The sequence below is a fragment of the Myxocyprinus asiaticus genome, chromosome 21 (assembly GCF_019703515.2).
Source record: "Myxocyprinus asiaticus isolate MX2 ecotype Aquarium Trade chromosome 21, UBuf_Myxa_2, whole genome shotgun sequence".
NCBI classification, from domain to species: Eukaryota; Metazoa; Chordata; class Actinopteri; order Cypriniformes; family Catostomidae; genus Myxocyprinus; species Myxocyprinus asiaticus.
Genome location: NC_059364.1, coordinates 26,515,142 through 26,540,278, shown reverse-complemented (window position 1 = coordinate 26,540,278; position 25,137 = coordinate 26,515,142). Strand labels below are relative to the sequence as shown.

The window sequence follows — 25,137 nt, the reverse complement described above, 5'->3', positions numbered from 1 at the left end:
CTGCTGTGTACATCCCCCCACAAGCCGACACAGACCGGGCACTCAAGGAACTGTATGGGATTATAAGTGAGCAGGAAACCGCGCACCCTGAGGCCGCGTTCATTGTGACCGGGGACTTTAATAAAGCCAGTTTAAAATCAGTCGCACCAAAATATCACCAGCACATTAGTTTCAACACACGAGGGGACCGGGTTTTGGACCATTGCTACTCTCCATTCCGGGATGGCTACAAATCCCTCCCCCGCCCACCATTTGGCAAATCGGACCACTCTTCCATTCTGCTTCTGCCCGCTTACAGGCAGAAACTGAAACAGGAAGCACCCACCCTCAGAACGATCCAGTGCTGGTCGGACCAATCAGACTCTACGCTACAAGACTGTTTTGATCGCACGGACTGGGAGATGTTCCGGTCCGCCTCTGATGACGACATCGAGCTTTACGCTGATAGCGTAATGTGCTTCATCAGAACGTGTGTAGAGGAAGTGATTCCGACCAGAACTGTGCGAATCTATCCGAATCAGAAGCCGTGGATCAACAGCGATGTTCGCGCAGCACTTAATGTGCGGACCTCCGCTTTTAATTCCGGGAACGCGGAGGAGCATAAACAAGCCAGTTATGCCCTCCGAAAAACTATCAAAACAGCAAAACGCCAGTACAGGAGTAAGACTGAAGGACAGTTTAACACCACCAACTCTAGAAGCATGTGGCAGGGAATTAACATCATCACGGACTTTAAAGGGAATAAAAACTCCGCCATGAACACCGCTGCCTCTCTACCGGATGAGCTAAATACTTTTTATGCTCGTTTCGAGGGAAATAACACCGCCCTCGCGGAGAGAGCTCTCACGGCCGAAGCTACAGAGGTCAGTTCACTCTCCGTCTCTGTAGCGGATGTAACCCGATCCTTCCGACGGGTGAATATCCGCAAAGCCGCGGGTCCAGACGGCATTCCGGGCCGCGTCATCAGAGCGTGCGCGAACCAGCTGGCTGGTGTTTTTACGGACATTTTCAACCTTTCCCTCTCTCTGTCTGTAGTCCCCACATGCTTTAAAACATCCACCATTGTGCCTGTTCCAAAACAATCGAAAATAACTTGTTTAAATGACTGGCGTCCTGTTGCTCTGACCCCCATCATCAGCAAATGTTTTGAGAGACTAATCAGAGATTACATCTGCTCTGTATTACCACTCAATCTTGACCCGCTGCAGTTTGCTTACCGTAACAACCGCTCCACTGATGATGCCATTGCATCTACAATACACACTGCTCTCTCCCACCTGGAAAAAAAGAACACTTATGTGAGAATGCTGTTTGTAGACTACAGCTCAGCATTCAACACCATAGTGCCCTCCAAGCTAGATGAGAAACTCCGGGCTCTGGGCTTAAACAGCTCGCTGTGCAGCTGGATCCTGGACTTCCTATCAAGCAGACGCCAGGTGGTTAGAATAGGCAGCAACATCTCCTCATCACTGACCCTCAACACTGGAGCCCCGCAGGGCTGTGTTCTCAGCCCACTACTGTATTCCCTGTACACACATGACTGTGTGGCAACACATAACTCCAATGCCATCATTAAGTTTGCTGATGACACGACGGTGGTAGGTCTGATCACTGACAATGATGAAACAGCCTACAGAGAGGAGGTGCACACTCTGACACACTGGTGTCAGGAGCACAACCTCTCCCTCAACGTCAGTAAGACAAAGGAGCTTGTGGTGGACTTCAGGAGAAAAGACAGAGAACACAGTCCAATCACCATCAATGGAGCACCAGTGGAGAGAGTCAGCAGCTTCAAGTTCCTGGGTGTCCACATCACTGAGGAACTCACATGGTCCGTCCACACTGAAGTCGTTGTGAAGAAGGCTCATCAGCGCCTTTTCTTCCTGAGACGGCTGAGGAAGTTTGGAATGAACCGCCACATCCTCACACGGTTCTACACCTGCACTGTGGAGAGCATCCTGACTGGCTGTATCTCCGCCTGGTACGGCAATAGCACTGCCCACAACCGCAAAGCACTGCAAAGGGTGGTGCGAACTGCCAAACACATCATCGGAGGTGAGCTTCCCTCCCTCCAGGAAATATATACAAGGCGGTGTGTGAAAAAAGCTCGGAGGATCATCAGAGACTCCAGCCACCCGAGCCATGGGCTGTTCTCACTGCTACCATCAGGTAGGCGGTATCGCAGCATCAGGACCCGCACCAGCCGACTCCATGATAGCTTCTTCCCCCAAGCAATCAGACTTCTGAACTCTTGATCTCCCACGATCAAAATACATCAGCCCTGCACTTTATTACTCTTTTATTTCACACCGGACTGTCATAAATTATATTACTGTCATTATATTATGTCTCTCTTAACAACTGACTATCAACCGACAGCCTGAATGTCAATACAGTACAATACTGTACATTCTATATATATACTTTTTTTCATATATATTTTAATTTTTATTGAATAATGTGTATCTATATAGTATCTATATAGTAAAAAACAAAAAAAAACAAAAAAAACAAAAACAGCATATTGTATACTGTGCAATGTATGTTATTATTGTATATTGTTGAGTGTAATTGTGTATAACAGATGTTTAAATTGTGTTGTGTTAATTTGATGTTTTAAGTTGTGTACTTATGTATAACAGATGTTTAAATTGTGTTGTGTTAATTTGATGTTTTAAGTCAAGTTTAATTATGTATGACAGATGTTTAAATAGCGTTGTGTTAATTTGATGTTATTGTAAATTGGTATATGTCTCATCACTGTCACGACTGCTATGTTGATCGGAACTGCACCCAAGAATTTCACACACCATTGCACTTGTGTATATGGCTGTGTGACAATAAAGTGATTTGATTTGATTTGAACTGGGCCTTTCTGTGTGGAGTTTGCATGTTCTCCTGGGTTTCCTCCGGGTGCTCCGTTTCCCCCCACAGTCCAAAAAGAGGTTATTTGGAGACCATTAATTGCCTATAAGTGTGAGTGTGTATGTGTCTGTGTGTGTTGCCCTGTGATGGCCACCTGTCCAGTGTGTTTCCCTGCCTTTGGCCCAAGATAGGCTCCAGCACTACCCCTGACCCAGCATAGGACAAGTGGCTACAGAAGATGGATGGATGGAACTGTGCTTGTAATTAGTAAACTGCAAGTCACTTAGAATGGAAAAATGTCTCTATTAAATGATGAGAGATGTTTCAGTAGTTGTTGTGGATAAGGAAAATTTTACAATTTTTACAATTCAATGGCCTTTAAAAAGTGGCCCTTTCTTTTCTGCAAGTGTTGAGCTCAGAAATCATAAACACAGGAAAGGTTACATTTTAAAAGCCTATTTTTTATATTATATTGTTCAGGTTGTTTTACTCTCCTGCCAAAGTCAAACCAGGATTAATGCAACAGGGAATTTTCTAATAGAGCCCTTGGGAGTTGTTCCTACCAAGATATTCAGACTTATAATTGCTCCACTCATTCTCCCATACTTCTCCAACTCCCACAAACTGATACTTGATCATTGTTATGAATTGCTTTGTATGATCACATTGCTTATATAATATGATAATTTAATTTTCCTCAAAGACCATAGATGTATGGTCCATTTTTCTAGCAGAAGGCAAAAAACACCAATTTCTCTGTATAATGTGCTGTGCAAAATTACGAGGAACAGTATATTTTTTATTATTATTTGCAACGTATCAAAAACAAAATGGACATAACAGTCTAATCTCTGCTAAAATACATGGTGAATAAATAGACTCCCAATAGACTATCTCTAATGCAAAATAACATTGTTTGCATACCAGTCGCATTCATAAAAGTTGTTTGGAAACAAGTTTTACATAACTAAGCATATTTAAATGTTAATATGTGTTTTATGTGTAATCTTGATTTGAAAACAAATGTCTGACCACAAAAATTTGCAGCATACTAATTAATACATATAAACAAAACTGGTATGGACCTCACAAAACAGCATATTTCCTTTAAAAGACATCAATGATGGTGATAACTAAGGTCAAACTTATTTTTTATTGAATATGAAAATTAAAATAATATTTACAAAGATATAACACATTCAACAAAAAATTACATCTCCAACACACACACAGAATGTCCCTTCATGAATAAAGAGGTTCTTGCAGCAAGATTAAGGGAAACTGTACTGCGTTTTATTAAATACTCTATAAAGATTTAAAAGGATAGTTCACCCAAAAATGAAAATTCTGTCATCATTTATTCACCCAGATGTGACAGGTGAATGGCGACTAAGATTGAACATTCTTCCAAACATCTTTTGTATTTAACAGAAGACATGAAGTAATTTGGGTTTGAAGGGTGAAATATATTCCTTTAACACTACACAGGTGCACAGACACTCCAAAAATATTGACAAAATAGTGCAATCTGCATTGAGAAGATTAACTTTTTTTTTTTTCATCATTTTCTTTTAGAGGTCATATTACACAAGTATACAACAACAGAACTGTTAAAAGAAAGCCAGAAGTCTGCACAGTAGGAGTCTTTGGGCTATAGAGAGGAGAGGTAAACACAGGCAGGCTTTCATATTTTTATCAGAATCCATATCGTGTTTTGTCTAATCCAAGGGTGAAGATTATGTTAAATCTGATGTAAATTTTTTATGTTGCATTTTTTTCCCAGCACAATATGCAGTGTCAGTTATAGGTAAGCCAATTGTAGGTTGATTTCACCTAAAAGTTTAAGACTGTGGATTCGTGTCATTATTAAAGCTTTCCTGTTTGTTTGAGCATCCCATCCAGCTCGACACAGCAACATTGGCTCAATGGTGTGAGTTTGGGGCAAAATTTAAAAATCAGTTTGGCGACACTAGTGTCGTAGAAATTACACACTTCATCTTTTATGTTATGTGTTGTAAATAGGAATTTGTTCTAATGGCAGTTGGGTTTACAATTTGATACAGAAAGTATTACCTGATATGGAATTATTGACATTCATTGATTTGAGGCAATTTCATAATAAAAAGAACTAGCATTCTAATAGAACAATAATCTAATAGTTACAATATTTCAGGTAATGCATAGAACAATATACATTTCTGAAATCTGAAATGCCAGAGAAAAGGCACAACCTGCATTTGTGCATTTTCACCAGGCAAAAGTAGAAACAATGAGGTAAGAGTTGGCATATCAAGGCAATGACATCTGTACTCTAGAAAACAACATATGGTGACTACATTAGTTATCTTTTTTAACTAATAACACACAGATTATTGTTTTGTTCTTGTACATATTGAATACATCATTCAAACATTCACAGTGTAGATTGAAAAAAGTATGTGAACCCTATAGGCCAATGGTTCCCAAATCTGTTCCTGGAGGCCCCCCAAAACTGCACATTTTGTATATCTCCCAATTAAGGTCTTGGAGTCTCCACTAATGAGCTGATGAGTTGAATCAGGTGTGTCTGATTAGGGAGATATCCAAAATGTGTAGTGTTGGGGGGCCTCCAGCAACAGGGTTGGGAACCACTGCCCTAAGCTAAACAAAAGCTAATTGCAGTCAGGAGTTGACAAACCTGGCATCCAATAAATGAAATGAGATTGGAGGTGTGGGTTAGAGCTACTTTGACTTATAAAAAGCACAAACATTTCTGCTGATGTGGACCATACCTCGCCAAAAAAAAAAAAAAAAAAAAAAGAGATTTCAGAAGACCTACGATCAAGAATTATTGCTTTGTATAAAGCTGGAAGGAGTTACAAAGTTATCTCGAAGAGACAGATATTCATCTGTCCACAGTTAGACAAATTTCTATAAATGGAGATGATTCATGCCTTATTTTATCCGATGAAAAATTACTGTAGAAACTTACTTCGAAGCCTAAAGTATGTCACCCCACCTTCTTTGAACAAACTGTGCTTTTGTACTAATTCATAATTCAGTTATCAACAGAAAAGCCTTGACACAATGTTTTGGAAAGTGTGCAAGAGGATCATACAAATGTTTCAGTAATTAAAGTTTGGTTGACCAAGCCGCTTTTGGTCATGATAATAATTACATCTCAGGTTACATTAAAGGTTATGGTCTGTTATGTAAGATCCCATCATGTTTCCAGTTTGATTGGTTATTAGTGGTCCCAAAATATACAACGGCTTGGTCAGAGGTGGTCCAATAAAAAGATAAAATACAGTTGAAGTCAGAAGTTTACATACACCTTAGCAAAATACATTTAAACTCAGTTTTTCAAAATTCCTGACATTTAATTATAGAAAAAAATTCCCTGTCTTAGGTCAGTTAGGATCACTGCTTTATTTTAAGAATATGAAATGTCAGAATAATAATAGAGAGAATTATTTATTTCAGCTTTTATTTCTTTCATCACATTCCCAGTGGGTCAGAAGTTTACATACACTTAATTAGTGTTTGGCAGCATTGCCTTTAAATTGTTTAACTTGGGTCAAATGTTTTGGGTAGCTTTCCACAAGCTTCTCACAATAAGTTGCTGGAATTTTGGCCCATTCCTCCAGACAGAACTGATGTAACCGAGTCAGGTTTGTAGGCCTCCTTGCTCGCACACACTTTTTCAGTTCTGCCCACAAATTTTCAATCAGATTGAGGTCAGGGCTTTGTGATGGCCACTCCAGTACCTTGACTCTGTTGTCCTTAAGCCATTTTACCACAACTTTGGGGGTATGCTGGGGTCACTGTCCATTTGGAAGATCCATTTGCAACCGAACTTTAACTTCTTGGCTGATGTCTTGAGATGTTGCTTCAATATATCCACATAATTTTCCTTCCTCATGATGCCATCTATTTTGTGAAGTGCACCAGTCCCTCCTGCAGCAAATGCAAGGCAACTTATTTATAAAGCACAATTCAAAACAACAGGTAGTTAACAAATGTGCTGTACATTATTAAAGCAAGTACATAACAACAAATATAAACACTACTAAAATCAACATGATACACATGGGTACCAACATATTTCCAATCATGGTTTAGCTAAAGCCCAGGAGAAAAGATGGGTTTTTAACAGAGATTTAAAGATACCAGTGTAGGAGCTGTTCTAATGTGCAGAAGCAAACTATTCCAGAGCTTCAGGGCCACCACTGCAAAGGCGTGGTCACCCCTCAGCTTAAGTCTGGACCTTGGAACAGTCAAGATTTTCTGATCTGAAGACCTGAGGGATCTAGATGGCGTGTGCAAGTGCAAAAGGTCTGAAATATTAGAAGGTGCAAGACCATTTAAGGATTTAAAAACAAACAATAAAATCTTAAAATCTATCCTGTAACGGACCGGCATCCAGTGCAGAGAGGCCAATATTGCGGTAATATGATCTCGTTTGCAAGTACCAGTCAAGAGTCTAGCAGCAGCATTCTGGACAATTTGCAGTCGTGACAAGGAGGACTAACTAACACCAACGTACAGTGAGTTAGTCCAGGCATGGTGAAAACAAATGCATGCATCACCTTCTCAAAATCATGAAACAAAATAAAAGACTTAACCTTAGCAGTGTTCTTAAGTGGAAAAAAAAAAAAAAAAAGATTAATTCTGTTGTCAAATAAAGTTTGTTTGTCAGATTTAAGCGAACTATCAAAAAGTACCCCTAAGTTCTTCACCATCGGTTTACAATATGTAGCTAGAGGACCTAGATTGAAATCATCAGAACATCAGGGGCCCCAAACACAACAATCTCTGTTTTACAATCATTTATGTGTAAATAAATTCAAAGACAGTCATGACTTTAAATCCTTTAAGCGAGCTAAAAGAGGTTCTAATGAATTTATTTTTCATTGGCAGATAAATTTGAATAACATCTGCATAACAATGAAAAGATATTCCATGTTTGTTAAAAACTGACCCAAGTCTACAGTTAACAAAACATCATTAAGAACCTTTAAAATTGCAGATTCTGTGCTATGATGTGCTCTGAACCCAGACTGAAATGCTTCCAAAATAGAATTGGAGAACAACTTTCTCCAACATTTTTGTGAGAAATGGCAATTTAGAAACAGGTCTATAATTAAAGTAAACTGTAGGATACAGATTTGTGTATTTAATAAGGGGCTGCACTACAGCATGTTTAAGAAAGGCTGGTACAGACCCTGTTGCAAGGCAACTATCGATTAAATACACAATAGCAGGCCCAACTGTATCAAAGACCTGTTTGAGCAATCTTGATGGTAAAATGTAATGCGTAAAATCAGTTAGCTTTAACTGATTACAGTTTTTGCCAGACTGGAAAAAGAGACAGGTTCAAAGTGACCAAACATAGCAGGGCATACAAAAGGGGTAGATGGGTCATAAGCAACAGGTAGAATTTGAGATCTAATATTAGCAACCTTTGTAACAAAAAAATTTGAGAAAATTTTCACATGTAGCTGCCGATACATCAGGGCAGACCACATTAGAAGGATTAATAACAAAATTGATGGTCTATGACAGTTTTTCTCAATAATATCTTAAAACAACCATCTTCATTTCTTTAACAGTCTTCTGACAATTACGCAAGGAATCCCTTAGAATATCATAAGAAACTTGGAGCTTATACTTCCTCCATTTGCGCTCAGCTCTCCTGCAGATCTGTCTAAGAGCTTGTGTGGCACCATTAAGCCAAGGCTCTGGCTTACTTTTTGCATGCTTCACATTCAGGGGAGCTACTGAGTTCCGTTAGACCAGAGGACATTTCTCCAATAAGTAAGATCTTTGTCCCCATGTGCACATGCAAACTGTAGTCTGGCTTTTTTATGGCAGTTTTGGAGCAGTGGCTTCTTCCTTGCTGAGCAGCCTTTCAGGTTATGTCGATATAGGACTTATTTTACTGTGGATATAGATACATGTCTACCCGTTTCCTCCAGCATCTTCACAAGGTCCTTTGCTGTTGTTCTGGGATTGATTTGCACTTTTCGCACCAAACTACGTTCATCTCAAGGAGACAGAATGCATCTCCTTCCTGAGTGGTATGATGGCTGCGTGGTCCCATGGCATTTATACTTGCGTACTATTGTTTGTACAGATGAATGTGGTACCTTCAGGAGTTTGGAAATTGCTCCCAAGGATGAACCAGACTTGTGGAGGTCCACAATGTTTTTTCTGAGGTCTTAGCTGATTTCTTTTGATTTTCCCATGATGTCAAGCAAAGAGGCACTGAGTTTGAAGGTAGGCCTTAAAATACATCCACAGTTACACCTCCAATTCAGTACACCTCTTATCAGAAGCTAATTGGCTAATTGTCTAAAGGCTTGACATCATTTTCTGGAATTTTCCAAGCTGCTTAAAGGCACAGTTAGTGTATGTAAACTTCTGACCCACTGGAATTGTGATATAGTCAATTAAAAGTGAACAATCTGTCTGTAAACAATTGTTGGAAAAATTACTTGTGTCATGCACAAAGTAGATGTCCTCAACGACTTGCCAAAACTATGGTTTGCTAATATTAAATCTGTGGAGTGGTTAAAAAAAAAAAAAAAAAAGAGTTTTAATGACTTCAACCTAAGTGTAACCTTCAACTGTGTGTGTGTGTTTTATATATATAAAAAATATATTATATATATATATATATATATATATATATATATATATATATATATATATATATATTTTTTTTTTTTTTTTTTTTTTTTTAAAGAGTAAACTATCCTAAACTGGAGGTAAACTATCCAAGAAACACTTGGTGAAGAGAGAAGGCACACCTGTGATGGTATCCAAAATAACTAGGCAGTTAAGTATTTAATAAATGGTCTTAAAAAATTGATAAAGAGGTGGTTCAGTGAATGGAGTCCCCTTCTCCACACATGTGCTTGGCCAGCACAAAGTAGATGCAGAAGAAAAAGGAGGCAGACTCATAATAGAAGGTCTGCATCTTTTTCCGTATACTGTTCTCTAGTTGCTTCCACAGATAGATGAGCTCAGTAATAATTAAATTTGACCTTTTCAATGTCTCCAATCAACGTCCTTGCCAAGAAGATTCCCACCATCTAATAGCAGAGTGACAAGACACAACATTAGCTTCAGATTCATTTTAAAACCAGAGTTTTAAAAACAAACTCAAGGCATGCATTAGAGTACTGTCATCAGGACATTTGTTGACGTTCAATGTTTTCTTTCTAGGACCTGCAACTTAGTATTAATTCTGATCATTATATCATAATATAGAATTTGCAATCTTTCTATTTGTGTTACCATTTTGAGAATTGTGGTTGCTGGAAATAAGAGTGTTGAGGATGACATCTAGTGGTAAAATATATTTTTTACAGCCCAAGCACTTCCAATACCTGTAGAAGTGATATGACTATGAAGACTCCTGCCACAATGTAGAGATTCCGTGGAAGCCAGTCCTCTAAAGCTGTGATGCATCCTTTGACATAAATGGTGCTGCTCCACTGGGACTGTAAATCCAAAATAATAACAGTTTGTTTATTCATTAAATAAGAAGTAAGCACTAAATAAGAGTAAAATAGAGTATTTATACAATGAATACAGCAATTGTACTGAAGTGAACTACACAGCAGTAAGTCACATAATAAATAAGTTTATTCAGCATGCATACTCTGTTCTCCAAATTGTAATTGCCCTACTGCCAATAGTGCAAAAAGAAAATGATAGCAAGTAGAAGAACAATAACTATACACATACTCCATTCGTGAAAATGAATTTCCAAACTGACAGATTGTAGCTGTCATCAGAACAACACAATGATTATTAATGTCACTTTGCCACTTTCACTGCTGCTGGAAGACTAGCGAGACTGACCCTCATGAACTTGAAAACGTGGCTTCAACTTCAGCAACATTTTTTCCAAACTTTCCAATAATATGTGGAAACTGACAAATGTTTTAATTTACCCCACTTTCTGAAGGAGGAACTCACTCCACATTTTTCACATTTCATCTGTTAGTGTACTGAAGTATAACTTTTGTCAATAATGGCAAAGAACATAATGTCTGTCTGCCAAAGTGTAAATAGAACGGTGCAATGTGCACTCACCAATTTGCCAGATGATCTAACATCATATCCACACTGTGTGTTCACCACTGTATCCTGTGAAGAAAGGCCATATGTACATGAAATTTAAATCACATGAAATATTTCACACAATTTGGATATTATCAAATATTAAAATGTAAGTTGTATAACAGTAATTTGTGGAAAAGAGGGGAACCTACAGCAGGGTCACCGAGGCAGCAGGAAAAAGGCACTCCACATTTCTCTCTGCTGGGATTACTCATTGAGCAGTTAAAATACACATTCAGATCCCAGTCGTTGGGGTCTTTAGCTCCACAGCAATGATTCTGCAAACAAAACAACACTTATGTTAGGCACTTGTTATTCAAACCCTGCACAAATGTAGCCTTTCCTTAAGAAGCTCTAGGTCTCAGTGTCTGGGGAACAAATAACTCAGTAAACAGAGGTTAACTCAAAAAGAAAAAAGAAAACAATAATGTCAATTTGGTTGCTGAAAAAAGGAATTTTGTCAAAATTGTATATATACATGTGGTAGTTGGCATGTGGCCTGAGCATAAACTATAACACATTTTAATGATTGAGTGATATTTGTATAGGCTAGGGATGCACCGATGTATCAGCCGCCGATATTTATCAGCCAATTAACGACCAAATTAAAACCACTGGCAAATCTTTTTAAGCATGAAAACACCTACATGAAAATCACACTTTGTAAAAACTCGAATTCAAATGCACAATACAGAAATAATGTGATGCAATTACTAAACCTTGAAAGCTTAAAAATAGACTGCAGTCAGAGATTCAGTCAGCACTTCAGTCAGCATTGTGTAAGCAAGCGGCACCCTCTAGTAGATACCACACCAAAATAGATACCACATTATGTCCAACATATGCATAATATGAATTTGTGATGTTCTATTATATACAGTACAAACATGTAAATTGAGTGTTCTGTTGTTTTGAACTGCAAAAAGAAGTGCAAAACATTTTTGAAGTACAAAACAATATTTTTTCAAAATAGTCACTATGCTTTGATATTTAGTTATTTTTCAATATTTTTATCTTTTTATCTTCTATTTCTCTTTTATTGTGGCTCTCTTTAAAATGTTGTCCTGTCACATGTTCAACAGATCTAATCCATGTTCAATGGAAATGTTTTATTTTTAGAACAATTTATAGCTTTTGTACCTCTGTAAATTTTTAAAACATAATTTCTGAGCAAAACAGTGATCTGGTGACAAAATAAGTTAAGTGGCAAAAACAAAACAAAAATCGGTATCGGCTAATAGGGTTTTGTTAAAAATAGGGTTCGGACAAATTTTTTAATATCGGTGCATCCCTAGTATATGCTTAAAAACTCTCTCTAACTTACTAGTCTCTGAATGGAGTCAATCAAGTTCTGTAGGTCAATGTCTTCCCTGTAAGCCTTTACATTGGCCAAGAAGAAATCATTGATCCATCCCCTAACTTGCCCCTGGAACACAAATACCAGCACCGCAGCCGTCAGCTCCAGGAAGAAGATAAACCCAATGACTCCAGAGAACTGCAAGACAAGGTCATGAAGCAAAGAGGCAGATAAAAGAACAGCATTTTCTGGTGTTAACAAATTGTTCATTTTTAAGTAGATCTGGGGACTCATTTTACAATCTGTTTTTCATTGTGGAGAAGGCTGGGACTTGAATGTATGAAGCTTGTCCTAGATCAGAGTCTGTTTAAGTGACATTATAGTAATTAAAAATCTGCTACAAATTTGTTTAAGTTCTGAGAATACATATTTGTGTAATGTACTGTAGCTTTTCCCTTTCATTTCCATTCTAGAATACCATACCTGGATATAGGTTTATTAAATCTTTAAAAACACTGACCACCATTTGGCGAGTCAGTCATGTGTTGTTCAGACTATGCCATATCCACTTGGTGTAATAAATGCTGATGTTGTTCTCACCCTAACATGCAGAGTGTGATATGTTTTAGTGAAACTTCAGAATCATGAAATCCTCAAAATATTCACAGACTCATATTTCTTGTATATTGTCTCTTACTTTTTTTCTCTCTCTCTCTTAAAATATTTTGTTATATGAAGTCCAAATGATTTTTTACCTCATGTGGAACTTAGAACTCTTGTTCTAAGGACCTATTTCCATAAACTTGGACAAAATGCATGTTATCATTGTTCAGCAACCTAATCTGAATACACTTTCATTTGCTGCTACAATGTGGAATACTGGTATTTTGTTATATAACTTAGTGTAAAAGAGAACAATATAATGGCCCCTCAGTATCACAATGAAATAATGGGTACTTACAAACTTAAGGAGGCAGATGTTTTCCCTGAGGGCTCCAACACACCCTGCGAAGCCCAAAACAAATGTGACTGTGCCCACCACAAGCACGCCCCAAACAGGGTCAAAACCATGTAGACGTGTTACTTGTGTCAGATCTGACAGTACACCCTGTGGAAAATTCGTAGCACCCATTTACAATGGTTGTTGTTTTCAAATCCACTCAAACACCTTTACACTCACTAGGTTTTTAGACAGGCCGCCAAATATGTTGGTAGTGCCCACTAACAACAACTTAGTAGAAAATGTAGACTTGAGAGATGATTAAAGGAACATTTGCAAGGTAAAATGCACTGTCCCTGGTGTTTTAGTAAATGCCTTTTCACAGATTTCTACTCACCTTTTCACTCCAGGCCCAGAAGCCAACTGCAATGAATGCTGTTCCGGCAAGCTGAGGTGTACAAAAGGTTTACGAGACATGTTATGTTATGCTGAATCAGAATATTCAAGTTTAGACACAAAGACCTTTAACTATTGAGTGTGTGGTTATAACAGGACATGACTATATAGTACTAAGATGTGACTACAGTCTAGGACACCAAGCAACTAGACAACAGCAATTCTACTTATAACACAGACACAAATAATTACAAGCTTTTAGTTTATCAACAAAAAATATTGGAGATATTAATTCGTAAAGGTGCTAGAAGTGATTTCAGCCGTTCTGATAACTTCAACCAGACAGTGAATTAGACCACGCCCATCCCTTCAACCACATGCCCTTTCGACAAAACACTTTCCTCCAAAGATATATCATCAAACAATAATGTGAAAAATGATTAACAGACAAAAAGCATTTCTTATTGGCTAAAAAAGCGCATGACCCTGACTCTTTTTACCAGTAAAGTCGTGCCCTTACTAAACAATTTTTCATCAGATGTTGCTGTCATAGACAGATTTTCGAGGTCTGCGACAAAACCCCCAGATCGCAGCCAAATCGGTGTTCGCTAAGGTTGGCGATGCAGTTCAGCAATGTGATCTGAGCCAGTCTTGAGCTGTCACAGACGCCATAATATTTTCAAGCATGTTTGATATTATTTCCACATAATCTTGTAGTGTAAGCAATGCAGCAACAATGACGAACTGCTCCAGCCAATCACATCTTATCATGCATCTTTGTACAGGTATGGAAAGCCTCAATTCGAACATAATTGTGTTTTATTGTTATAAAAAATTAAGAAAGAATTTAACAAATAAATTAATGGTCGGAGCACTATACCTGACATTGTGCCGTTTTATTTATCTTCCCAATCAATATTTCTGTCATATTTTCTTTTTCCTCTCTTTTGTTTTTCAGACAAAATTAGTACACAGTAGGGCTGGGTGATATGACTATATATATCGTGGCAACAATATAAAGTGTCAATCGATAGAGATTTTGCTATATCGTGTATATCACAATATGTAATTATTCATGTGCGCAGCATGGGGTTATCTATCTGTGGGCAGGGCTTCACGTGAGACTGAGGGTCCTTCTCAAATGAAAGGCTGCAGCCTAGTAAGGCTGTGTCCTTCCTAGACCAGTCCTTCGGAGGCTGTAGGCTAGACTCCTCCTCAGCATTCAGTGCTAAAATGAGACGGTCTAGTGAGTGTGCATGGCAAACCATACGCCTAGAACCATGTGATATTTTACTTTGTTTAGAAAACCCAGATACTTCAGAAAACGAGAAATATATCCTTAATCCCTTAATTATTTTAGCATAATGTTTGTCACAAAGCTAGAGTCACTCAAAAAATGAATTTATATTTAAACCCTTTCAAATATGAAAAAACACAACCACAGACTCATGTAATTGCCCTTTTATTAATTATATTTCTTTTTTTTTTTTTTTTTTTTGTGCTTTGTATCTTCTAATTTATTGTTTTGTCTAAACTACTTGCATTTTTTATTTTTCTATATATTGTCATTGCTGCACATGTGAAGAAAAACTTGGAGAGAGAAAAAAAGTAAGCTGTGTCAAAGGTTTCCACCTCTGCGGTCACGCGACTCGTTTTCTGCCCTTTTTTTTTTTTTTAAAGGGGTCGTGACATGAGGAATCAAATTTTCCTTGATCTTTTGACATACAAGAGGTCATTGTACTATAAAAACATACTGTAAGTTTCGGAACTCAAACTTCCTCCTTAATAGAAAAAAGATTTAAACCAAGCTGCAAAAACGGCTCGTTTGGAATTTGTGGAACTTGTGACGTCACAAGAACCAAATACATCTGCATATGCAACGCCTATTTTTCCATCACTGCACCCTCGGCCCCACCCACTAGTTCTCAGTCAGTCACACAGGAGAAGAAGAGAGAGATTGGGCCTGTCATGGGAGATTCATCCTAAGTGGACTTACAAAGGACACCTTCATGTGCCTGTCTGGATTTAAATGTTTTTCTACATGAACAGACAGACGTCTTTGACCACTTGATACATTTCTCAGGCTGCTTTTAAAAGATGCGGTGTCAAGTTACAACTCTGAAGAGGAGAAGCTCTCTGTCATTCAGCTGCTGCCCTACTGTTTTGAGCACAGACAGGTCATGGATGCTTTCTTTAGCCAATCTGCACAATTTTTAGTTGTTGGTACAATTCAAGCTTTGCAAAGGAAGTGTTATTGATGGGTGCAGTTAAAATCACTTGGACACAATCGCAAAAAACTTGAATAAACAGCTTTATGAATATTTCATATGTGATCATGACTGACGTGCTGACACACAGTTTACACCTGGCATGTCCGTTGACACGATGCAACGGCTTGAGGCTGTCTACACTGGGCAAGTCAACACAAACTTTCTAAACCATTTATTTGTGTTGTTGGCAGTAGTAGAGCCAGCGCATGCAACGCAAAATGAAACGGGACATCTGTTTACTGTCGGCACGATGCGACGCAACTGATGCTTCCATGGTGGACAGCATCATTGATATAATGGGTTCTATTGCTTTTGCACGACTCTCACATAGTGTAGACAGGGTGTGAGGGTTAACTGTTGTGCTCGAGATGAACAGTTTAATATATTCAGATGCAATGTGTTGGATGTGCATTATGTGTAAAACCTGACATTTAGTTTTATTATGTTTTGGTGCTTATTCAGTTTCTTCCTATTGAATTTCAAAAATGTCTCTATTCAAGGAGCTGCACGATGTTAGCCAAGCAGAACAGTGGGCGTTTACGTTAAGTTTTAAGGAGGCACTTATGCCAAAACCGAGCGTTTCAGAGAGAGGGCCAGAGACAGGGTGCAAAAGGATCACATATTATTAAATAATGACTGTTTTAATGCAAACAAACTTTACTAACATTATCAGTGGACCTCAGGGAAGGTAATAAAACTATATATTTTATATTTAAAAAAAAAAAAAAAAAAAAAAGAGCATTTCATGACCCCTTTAAATAATTTGGGACATGTGCAAAGGATTGTGGGTGATTGAATGCCATGAAGGACACATCCGACGCATCCTCTAAAATATGGCAAATGAAGGCTGCGAAACGAGGCAGCATTCCAAGTGTCCTCACAATTGAGACGGCCTTTGACGGTGCTTGATGACGTGGCAGCCGAGATATCCTGCCTAATGAGGCTGCAGCCTTCCGACTGGGAAGCAACCTGAGAGAATTTAAGAAACATGGACAAGGCTTTTATGGCATAAAAAAAAATAATAATAATCGGTGGCCACCCAAGCATTTTCAGTTACATTCATCTCACGTTCAGCACTTCATAAGCACTTAATATGCTTCCCATCTGACACACGTTTCTGAGTTTCATGTGCATGCAGGCTTCCCGATATTTACAGGAAAGCGCAGAGCGGGATCACTCACGCAAATTAATTTTTTACCCAGGAAAAACATCTCCACAGATGTTCTTTCTTATGTTATCCACTTGTTATTAAAACAGGTGCAACATCAGTGGTGTAGGTTCACAAAAGCCAACACAGAGCAGAAATATGTAATCTGCAAACTGTGTCGCATGCCGCAAATCACCATAATACAATACATTTTTTTACCTCCTCAAATGAAGCATGCAAAATAATATTTTGAAAGCCAAATGATGTGCTCCTCATTAATTCAGTCTTTTTTTTCTTTTCTTTTTTTTTTTTTTTGCATTGTTTACATTTATTTAATATTTATTTTCTGCAAGAAGTGTTTACATAATTTAGGATATTTTTGCAAGAAGTGTTTATTTTTGTGGGGATTATTTTAACTTATGCATTTTCTTTGTCACATTGCTTTGGGAAGATCTTGAGTTTCTTAAGGAAAGTTTATAATAATAATAATAATGGTCAACAACATATCATACTGTAATGTGTCATAATGTCAAATTTACCATTATGGTAAGAATGATTTTGATCATGACCACATATATTTCTGGGGAATTCTCGTGATCACTCTCTTGATTTTTGTGAGAACTTTGTATTTTTTGCTGTTAGCCGGGGATGCAACAGATGACAAAAAACATTGTGTAATGTGATCAGTACATCGATTAAAGCAGTCTAACAGTCGTGTAGTGAGAGCACGGCTAGTGCTGTCACAGAGACAAGTGTGATTTGTCAGGACACCTATTTCAGCAGGGGCAATTTATGTGTGATATTAAAAAAGAATTTGCTCACAGCACCTTTAAGCCATATTCAAGAAACGGAACAGTTAGCCACACAATTCATATCTAAAACATGACATGAAATATTTAGAACTGCAGACTATGTAGCAATAGCAACATCCATTTCCCTGAAACCATGTTAAAATATTGAAAACAGGAAAACAGGGGTTAAGAGCAGTTATCTCGGAACCCTCAAACTCCTCCCATGCTTCCCCACTGAGAAAACCCAACGCTATGCCGATATAAGCCATACTACACAAATAGTGGCATTTTTCCACTTGACGTAAATCCGGAAACCTGACATCATTAGCGGGCTGACTTTTTGTCTTGATAAAGGTTTATCTGTGGGTGTTAACTCACTGTTCAACTATGAAACACCCAGTAATGAAAACAGAGTCATATTTGAGTGTGAAACAGTGGAATAATGTAGGCCTGGCCTGCAGATGATGTTATCTGAATAAAAATGATAAAAAAGACAGCAGTGGAACACAGTGGTGGAAGACTATGGTTGGCCAGAGGATGTTATCTAACTTCAAAACTGGATGGGTGTTCATTTAAACATGATTGACAGAAGAGGCCCATTTTCGAGCATTTGTGCATGCGTTTACACCCAAGAGCAAAACTTCAACTTACCCAAAAGATAATGTTGTAGCTGAACATGAGGTATTTGTAGCAACAGCTGACTTCTGCATTTTCATATCTGTAATAGTGCATCTTCTTCTGTGCCATTAGGGGGAAAAGAAAAGGTTTAGCTCATAACTAAAAACAAAACACCTGGAGAGATCTTTGTCATATTTTTTCCATTTTAAATAATAAACAAAATAATAATGCTGATCTGATTAAATCAACATCTAAAAGCACTGGCGTTTCGTTGCAAAATACTTCTCAATCAACTGCCAATAATAGAAGCATTCAAGTATCATAATTTTCCAAAATCTGCATAAACAAAAACCACAGCTAAACTGTTTAAACATATCGGGTTAAAATGTTATGTAATCATAATTATTTCCATTCTGCATCATCTGCGAACAGATCATTGAATAACCAGTGAGGATGTTTCAGTTCAGTTAAACAAGTGCAAAAATTCACCCATTCACACATGCAGCTGCAACTTGGGGAGTTTACAGCAAGTAGTCAGTGCTCATTCTGTGTAACAGAGATTACACAAACAGACAAGATGGCTCACGAGCTCTCTCTCTCTTTCACCCCACTTCTTCTTCTTACTAGTTAGCTTCGTGGCTAGTGCTTAGCATTCTTAAAAGCAGCTGCTAAAATAACAATGAATCTACAGCCACAGGTGTAGTGACGATACAGTGAATCTCTGCGAATTAGAATATATGATACATGATTTCTATGAGGTAAATGCAACAGCAAAGCTAGCAGCTAGATACGTCAATATAACTAGCTAGCCAACAAATTATCTATCGCTTTACGACTTGGTTAAACATACTCTCAACTTCTTAGACCTACAACAAATCCTTTTATTTACATTTATATTTATACTCCACTCTACACTGAACTAGCTGAACATAAACCCGCTGTTTGAGTTATTTTCGTGCAGTGAGGAGTGCGCGTTGAATCTCCGTGTGAGGAACGCGACGTTCGAACACTCGCGTTTGTTTTGATGTATTTTAAATGTAAAAATTAGAAAACACAAACAAGGGCGTTGCTTTGACGATTCTGGCAACAGTACGTTTTGCTCCATGTTAAGAAAATATAAATTATTGAGTAATAATACTATGGGAACTTGAAAAATGCTCACCTCTTTGTTTATGTCACACAATGCCTCCGTCTGGTAGTTATAGGCTAGTATGAGAAAACTCCACTCTACCGCCCAACCCACACACACATGAATGCAGAAATTTGTGTGTTAGTGAGAAAGACACACCCGGTTCTCCCCTGCATTCGTCATATGCGAGAAATTAATACTCACTGCACAACACATGAAATCTGCTTTTGGGAAGTGCACTTGAAAATAGAACTGTTCTGCGTTCATGTTATTTCATCATTATATACAATTAGTGGGTACTGAAGCCACTAGATGAAGATGAAAAGATGACGAACTGATTGGATATATTGATATATATCTATACATTTTTTTTTTCGTTTTTTTTTTCATGTCAAAATAAATGTTCTTTAATGGTAAATAAAAAAAGAAAGTAAACAGTAAATATTCAAGACATTTTTTTTTTTCATAACATGTCAATCCAAAATCTAAATTGATTATGTGAAGGTTCAGGCTAATTCTGTTTGTTAGTGAGGGCAACACCAGCTGCTGCGGCATACATTTGGATGTACATCTTGTCTCATGGTTAGCTACATCTCTCTCTCTCTCTCTCTCTCTCTCTCTCTGTCTCTCTCTCTCTCTCTCTCTCTCTCTCTCTCTTCACTCACATTACAACTCTTTATCTCTTTCCAGATAACACACAGATCTTACCTAAAATAACAGTTTGTACTTGGAAACAGCATGAGTCACATCCCTTGTAGTCTCATCCAAGAGGAAGAGAAAAACCAAAAGGACCACTCCCTCTTTGTTGTTTGTTTTGAATGCATGTTGTTTGAATTAAAATGTTCAGACAAAGCCAGTCATCCTCAAAATCACACATCCTGCTATAGGAAACAGCATTGTGACACAAAGTATTTAAAAAAAATAAAATAAAAATGAAACCCCAGAACACAAAATGACCATCAGATGTCATTTTTATTGTTTCAAACTGCACACCAGGATTAGGCGGCGAAGCATAGGCTACATAGTGTTCAGATTTGTGCCTTGATGCCTTCTGCCTGAACATTTTTCAGGTTTTGGGAACAGCCAGAGACCTATGGGGGAGAGACATGTTGTTGGCAGGCATACAGTACAAGATGGAGTGTGGAGACATATTTCACTTACCACCAGGGAACCATAAAAGCATATCAAAAACTTTTGCTCTTGTACTCCTACAATCTAGTTGTGTAACAGATATCAGAATGAACCTTATGCCCTTTTAATACCTTTAGTGGGTCCCTGTGGCTGCTGTTGTTATATATAATTCCAGAGTTTGTATATTAACATAATATTTTTTATTTTTTTATTTTTTTATCTTGCAAACCTTTATACCACATTGTCAAAACCCATTAGTTATGGTTCCACCCTTCTTTAAATAAAATTGCCCCTGTTGGTTAATCAAAGCGCTGCATGCACAAAATTAAAAAAAATTAAAAAAAATAACTGCAAATAACTTATTTCTCCCTCCTGCTACATCAAAGTTTCTACAAGTAAGCAAAAGATACTTTATCCTCAAAAACTGAAAATTAAAGTAAACGATTCACAATGCAGAAGAAGCTGGTGCAAGTAGATTGCACCAAAACTCAGTTTTGACAAGAGATTAATATAGGCCTATAGTTTATTATGTACCACTATTCTTAGTAACTTTCTTTTACAGCCACTTACATGATTCATGCAATATAATTAGCTATTTGATCTTTTGTGTTTTGTTCTTTTTGTTCTGGTGATACTGAGTAACATTTGATTCATGTATTTAAAAACAAACTCTTCTTTGAGGCATACAAATTATTATGGTCACATTCATAAAAATGAAACAATATTTAAACATTGTATGCATAGTAATAGTAGTGTATAAATAAAGATTTTTTGTTAACTGTTTTCTATGAAAGACAGTCAGAGTGACTATTTTAATAAAGGTTTTTGGCCAGTGATGTAACAAAGTTGTATTGCCTCAAAACTAAAACCAGGTCATCATGACATTAAAGTTGAGAAACTTTTTTGTGTTGTTTTTTGTAAGCCCCAAATACACTTTCTGTTTCATAACAGAAAAGTAGTTTGACCACAAAAAGCCTGAGATTTTTCATTAATGACAGGCCCATTACACCCCCATTAATCAAACAAACCCAATTTCATAGCTGATAATGACTATTTAATGGCTGTTGTTTAAATTAAATCAAGTCTTTCTGTCAATTTATGATAAAATGATTCAAAAATTTACTTTTCATAAATTTGCTTTGTTTTGTATACAATTGCCTGGTAACAGCACTTTTAAATGTATTTGCAACAAAATCCATGTATCCAACTTTCCACTAAGAATTTCCTTTAGTATAATTTTCCCCAGCATATTCTCATTTTGGATGACTCATGCCCATATTTGCATGATATTTTTTTTTTTTTTTCTCTGCTCTGATGTAAAATTTGCATTCAAGCTGTTCTACAATTGGTACAGTCGGTAGATGCTCAGAGATTTGGCATGATTAAGGTTATGTTGTTTTTTTACTGTGATATTGTCACGTCTAGATGTGTTTTTGTTCATGTTTAGGTCATGTGGTTTCATGTCATGTTATTTCCTGTTTCCATGCCATGTTTGTTCCTGTTTCCTTGGTCATGTGATTTCATGTTTCCCTCCATGTTCATGTGTCTTGTTTTCATTGGTTTATTGTCTTGTTACCTTGTTATCAGTTCTGTCTGGTCATTGCTTATCATTGTCATGTTTCTCCCTTGTCCATGTATTTAAGCCTCATGTTTGCCATTGTCAGGTATTGTTAATGTAACATTGTAAGTGTAACTTTGTTGGATGGTTCATGTCATGTCAAGTTATAGTCAGTTCCATGTTTTTGTATTTGTTCATGTTATTGGATTTCACGTTTGAAAATTAAACTGCACTTGGGTTCATCACACATCATCGCTTTGTCATTTCCAACGAACCAGCGTTGTATAATGTACTCTATGTACAATCTTACAGTTCAAACAAAAAAATAATACAAAAATAAGTTCCTTGTTCATCCACTATAAGGGCTGCTGTTGTTCGTACTTTTAGATTTAGCAAAAGGTAAATCTTTGACCAAGAGTAAATTTGAGGATGAAGGAGCACAAAAACATAAATGACTGTTGTGACTATGATTAGAGATCGGATAATCTGTCTGTGCACACAATTTTTGAAATAATATATTTATTTTTTTTTATGCAAAAGTTTTGTAGCAAAGTTGTACATGGTAACAAAAGTGTTCTTTTTTTGTTGTTTGTTTGTTTGTTTGTTTTTGCTGCTTCTTGGCAAACTTTAACATACTTTCTGATTCATGTCACAAAAATGCAGTGTTGTGCAATAAGCCAGAAAGCTGTTTGATGGTTTTGTGGATTTCAGGTTATCTATTCATTAAAATAAAAATAGAATAAATGTATGCAGAACAATTGTATAGATCTGACATGAGAGAAAATGAGAAAAACATATTTATTAAAATGCAAGTGCAGCAATTAAATGAAGTCAATAAAGATGTTTGTAAATAATATACACAAAGCTGCATGATTCATTTTTTTTATACACCATTGAATAAATAGCAAAACTGAAAATAAAAAAACTGAACCACTTGAAGCCCTTTTGATCAGTCAGAAAACATTTGAAATCTCATTTTAAGATAAGCCAAACAATACATTATTTAGGCAAGTCAATAAATACATTTAATAAATAGTTTAAAATATAATGTACACGGCCAAATTTAGCTCAACAATACACACGATTATCCTCAGATGAGTGGCAGTTTAGTCCTTCTCCTTGCCACCAGTCTCCTTGCAACTCTCCCAGGATCTCCTGCAGTGACAAGGTTGGCAGTTCAGGCAAAGGGCCATGGTGAATGCCCCTTTCCTCTCGACTTTCTATCCCTGGCGTTTCTGGGTTTTCCAAACAAAAGGAGCTGGAGGCTGGGGGAGTACCCTCCAAACCACCCTCACAGCAGCCCGAGTCTGGGGTAACAGGGGTCAGTGGCTGGAGGCTGTTGGACATGTGATGTTTCTCAGATGGAGAGTAGTAAAAGCCCTGACTGGAGGTCTTATAGCAGCCATAGGCATCGAAATGAAGGGGCGTCCACATGGAGCTCATAGGTGACCTCCTGCCATTCCTTGCAGCCCAGTTAGGGGGTATCTGATGCTCTGGGCTTAGAAGAGAAGGACTGCCATGTGTATTCATGGGTCTGCCCTGATAATATCCATATGAAGGCGTGCAATAGCCTGAGTCATCGCCAACTGACATGGAAGATGGAGTGTCACACCCATAAATTCCATCCCTCTCCATCTCCTCTTTAATATGATTGGGGTATGCAGGTGGTGGAGTGCATGAGGGCACACTGACCGTACCAGACTCATTACCCTCCCTGCCAGTAGTGTGTAGCTGTACCGGTGAATTCTGCCTGGCACTGTATGTTGGCAAAGCGGCATCGGACTGCCACAGTGATTTCTTACCACCCTTGCATTTCAGTGTGCGAGCCCTCCTATTCTGGAACCATACCTATTGTGTGCAGAGACATCAAGACAAAGTGGGGTCAGCTTTGTAAGAATACAGTTAAGAGATTAGAGCCAACCATCCAGTGCACAAAGATAAGCTTCCCTATGAAATGTTTCAGGTTAATCATTGTTACATGGCATCCGTTATTGTGGAATATAGTCAGAATGGTTATCTATGCTTGGTATGTCATTTGTTTACAGGCCGTACAGTCTTCTGAACTAAACAGAAGATAATCACAGAGAGACGCTTGCATCATCTCAGTGTTGAAGTGATAAAAAGAGATATTGAAACTGGTATCAACAACAGCAAACACACAATTTTTACATAAGGCCTTATTAGCATAACACATGACCTGCTTTTGTGTGTATGTGGGATTTTGTACATGCTTAAGAAAGACAAAGCGAGAGAAAGAGGGTTTTTTCCTAATGAATTATTTACTTCATTTCCCTGCTGAAAAGACCAGCAGTATGAATTTCCATGGTGGTCCAGGCTGTTTTTTGCTAGTTACTGCTGGTTTGGTGCTGGTCTAGCAAGTGGACCAGCATTGCCATGCTTGCTGTTCACCAACAAAATTAAGCTGGTGAAGCTGGATGACCAACATGAACTTTCTGGTGAGGCTAGTTCTGGTTCCAAGAAAGTCTTGCTGGTGAAACTATTTAAGATGTCCCACACTGAGGACCAGCATCCAAAACATATGCTGGTCTTTTCAACATGGCTAGTACATGCAGTGTATGAGTGCACAACTTCAATAACATGCCATAATAGGTCATCATCACCCACCTGTATGCGAGACTCGGGCAGTCCTGTAGTTTGGGAGAGACTCTCTCTGAGGCTGATTCCTGGGTAAGGGTCTGTTTCAAAGGTGGCACGCAGGAGCTCTACGTGTTCCTTTGAGAAACTTGTCCTTTTCCTGCGACTTGCACTCCTTGATACAGCACCACTACCAGATATCTTTGCAGATACATCTAAAGAATAAAATCAAAATCAGTGTCAAGCCAAATATGGAGTTATCACTTGTCAAGACTACCATTTTTCAAT

The 25,137-nt window shown here is 37.8% G+C and overlaps 2 protein-coding genes across 4 annotated transcripts; both read right to left on the bottom strand.

Moving 5' to 3' along the window:
- Positions 1-3,999: 3,999 nt before the first annotated feature.
- On the bottom strand, positions 4,000-19,759 carry tspan14 (tetraspanin 14). Of its 3 annotated transcripts, none has more exons than XM_051648624.1 (10): positions 19,599-19,759; positions 18,470-18,556; positions 13,612-13,662; positions 13,236-13,382; positions 12,302-12,472; positions 11,130-11,255; positions 10,951-11,004; positions 10,239-10,352; positions 9,894-9,941; positions 4,000-6,801 (listed from the first exon to the last, which is right to left on the bottom strand). In XM_051648624.1, the coding sequence occupies exons 2-10, from the start codon at positions 18,548-18,550 to the stop codon at positions 6,775-6,777; spliced, it is 819 nt and encodes a 272-aa protein (XP_051504584.1). In that variant the 5' UTR covers positions 18,551-18,556; positions 19,599-19,759; the 3' UTR covers positions 4,000-6,774. The 3 variants fall into 3 exon arrangements, with proteins under 3 accessions (XP_051504584.1, XP_051504585.1, XP_051504583.1); XM_051648625.1 differs by having other exon boundaries at positions 18,470-18,553; positions 19,599-19,734; XM_051648623.1 differs by lacking the exon at positions 19,599-19,759 and having other exon boundaries at positions 18,470-18,565.
- A 3,274-nt stretch (positions 19,760-23,033) lies between these two features.
- On the bottom strand, positions 23,034-25,071 carry mxtx1 (mix-type homeobox gene 1; the record flags this gene model as incomplete). The annotated part of the gene is made up of 2 exons (XM_051648452.1): positions 23,034-24,102; positions 24,880-25,071. Coding segments are annotated over 2 exons (972 nt in total), but the record flags the coding sequence as incomplete, so codon positions are not given.
- Between the last annotated feature and the right edge of the window lie 66 nt (positions 25,072-25,137).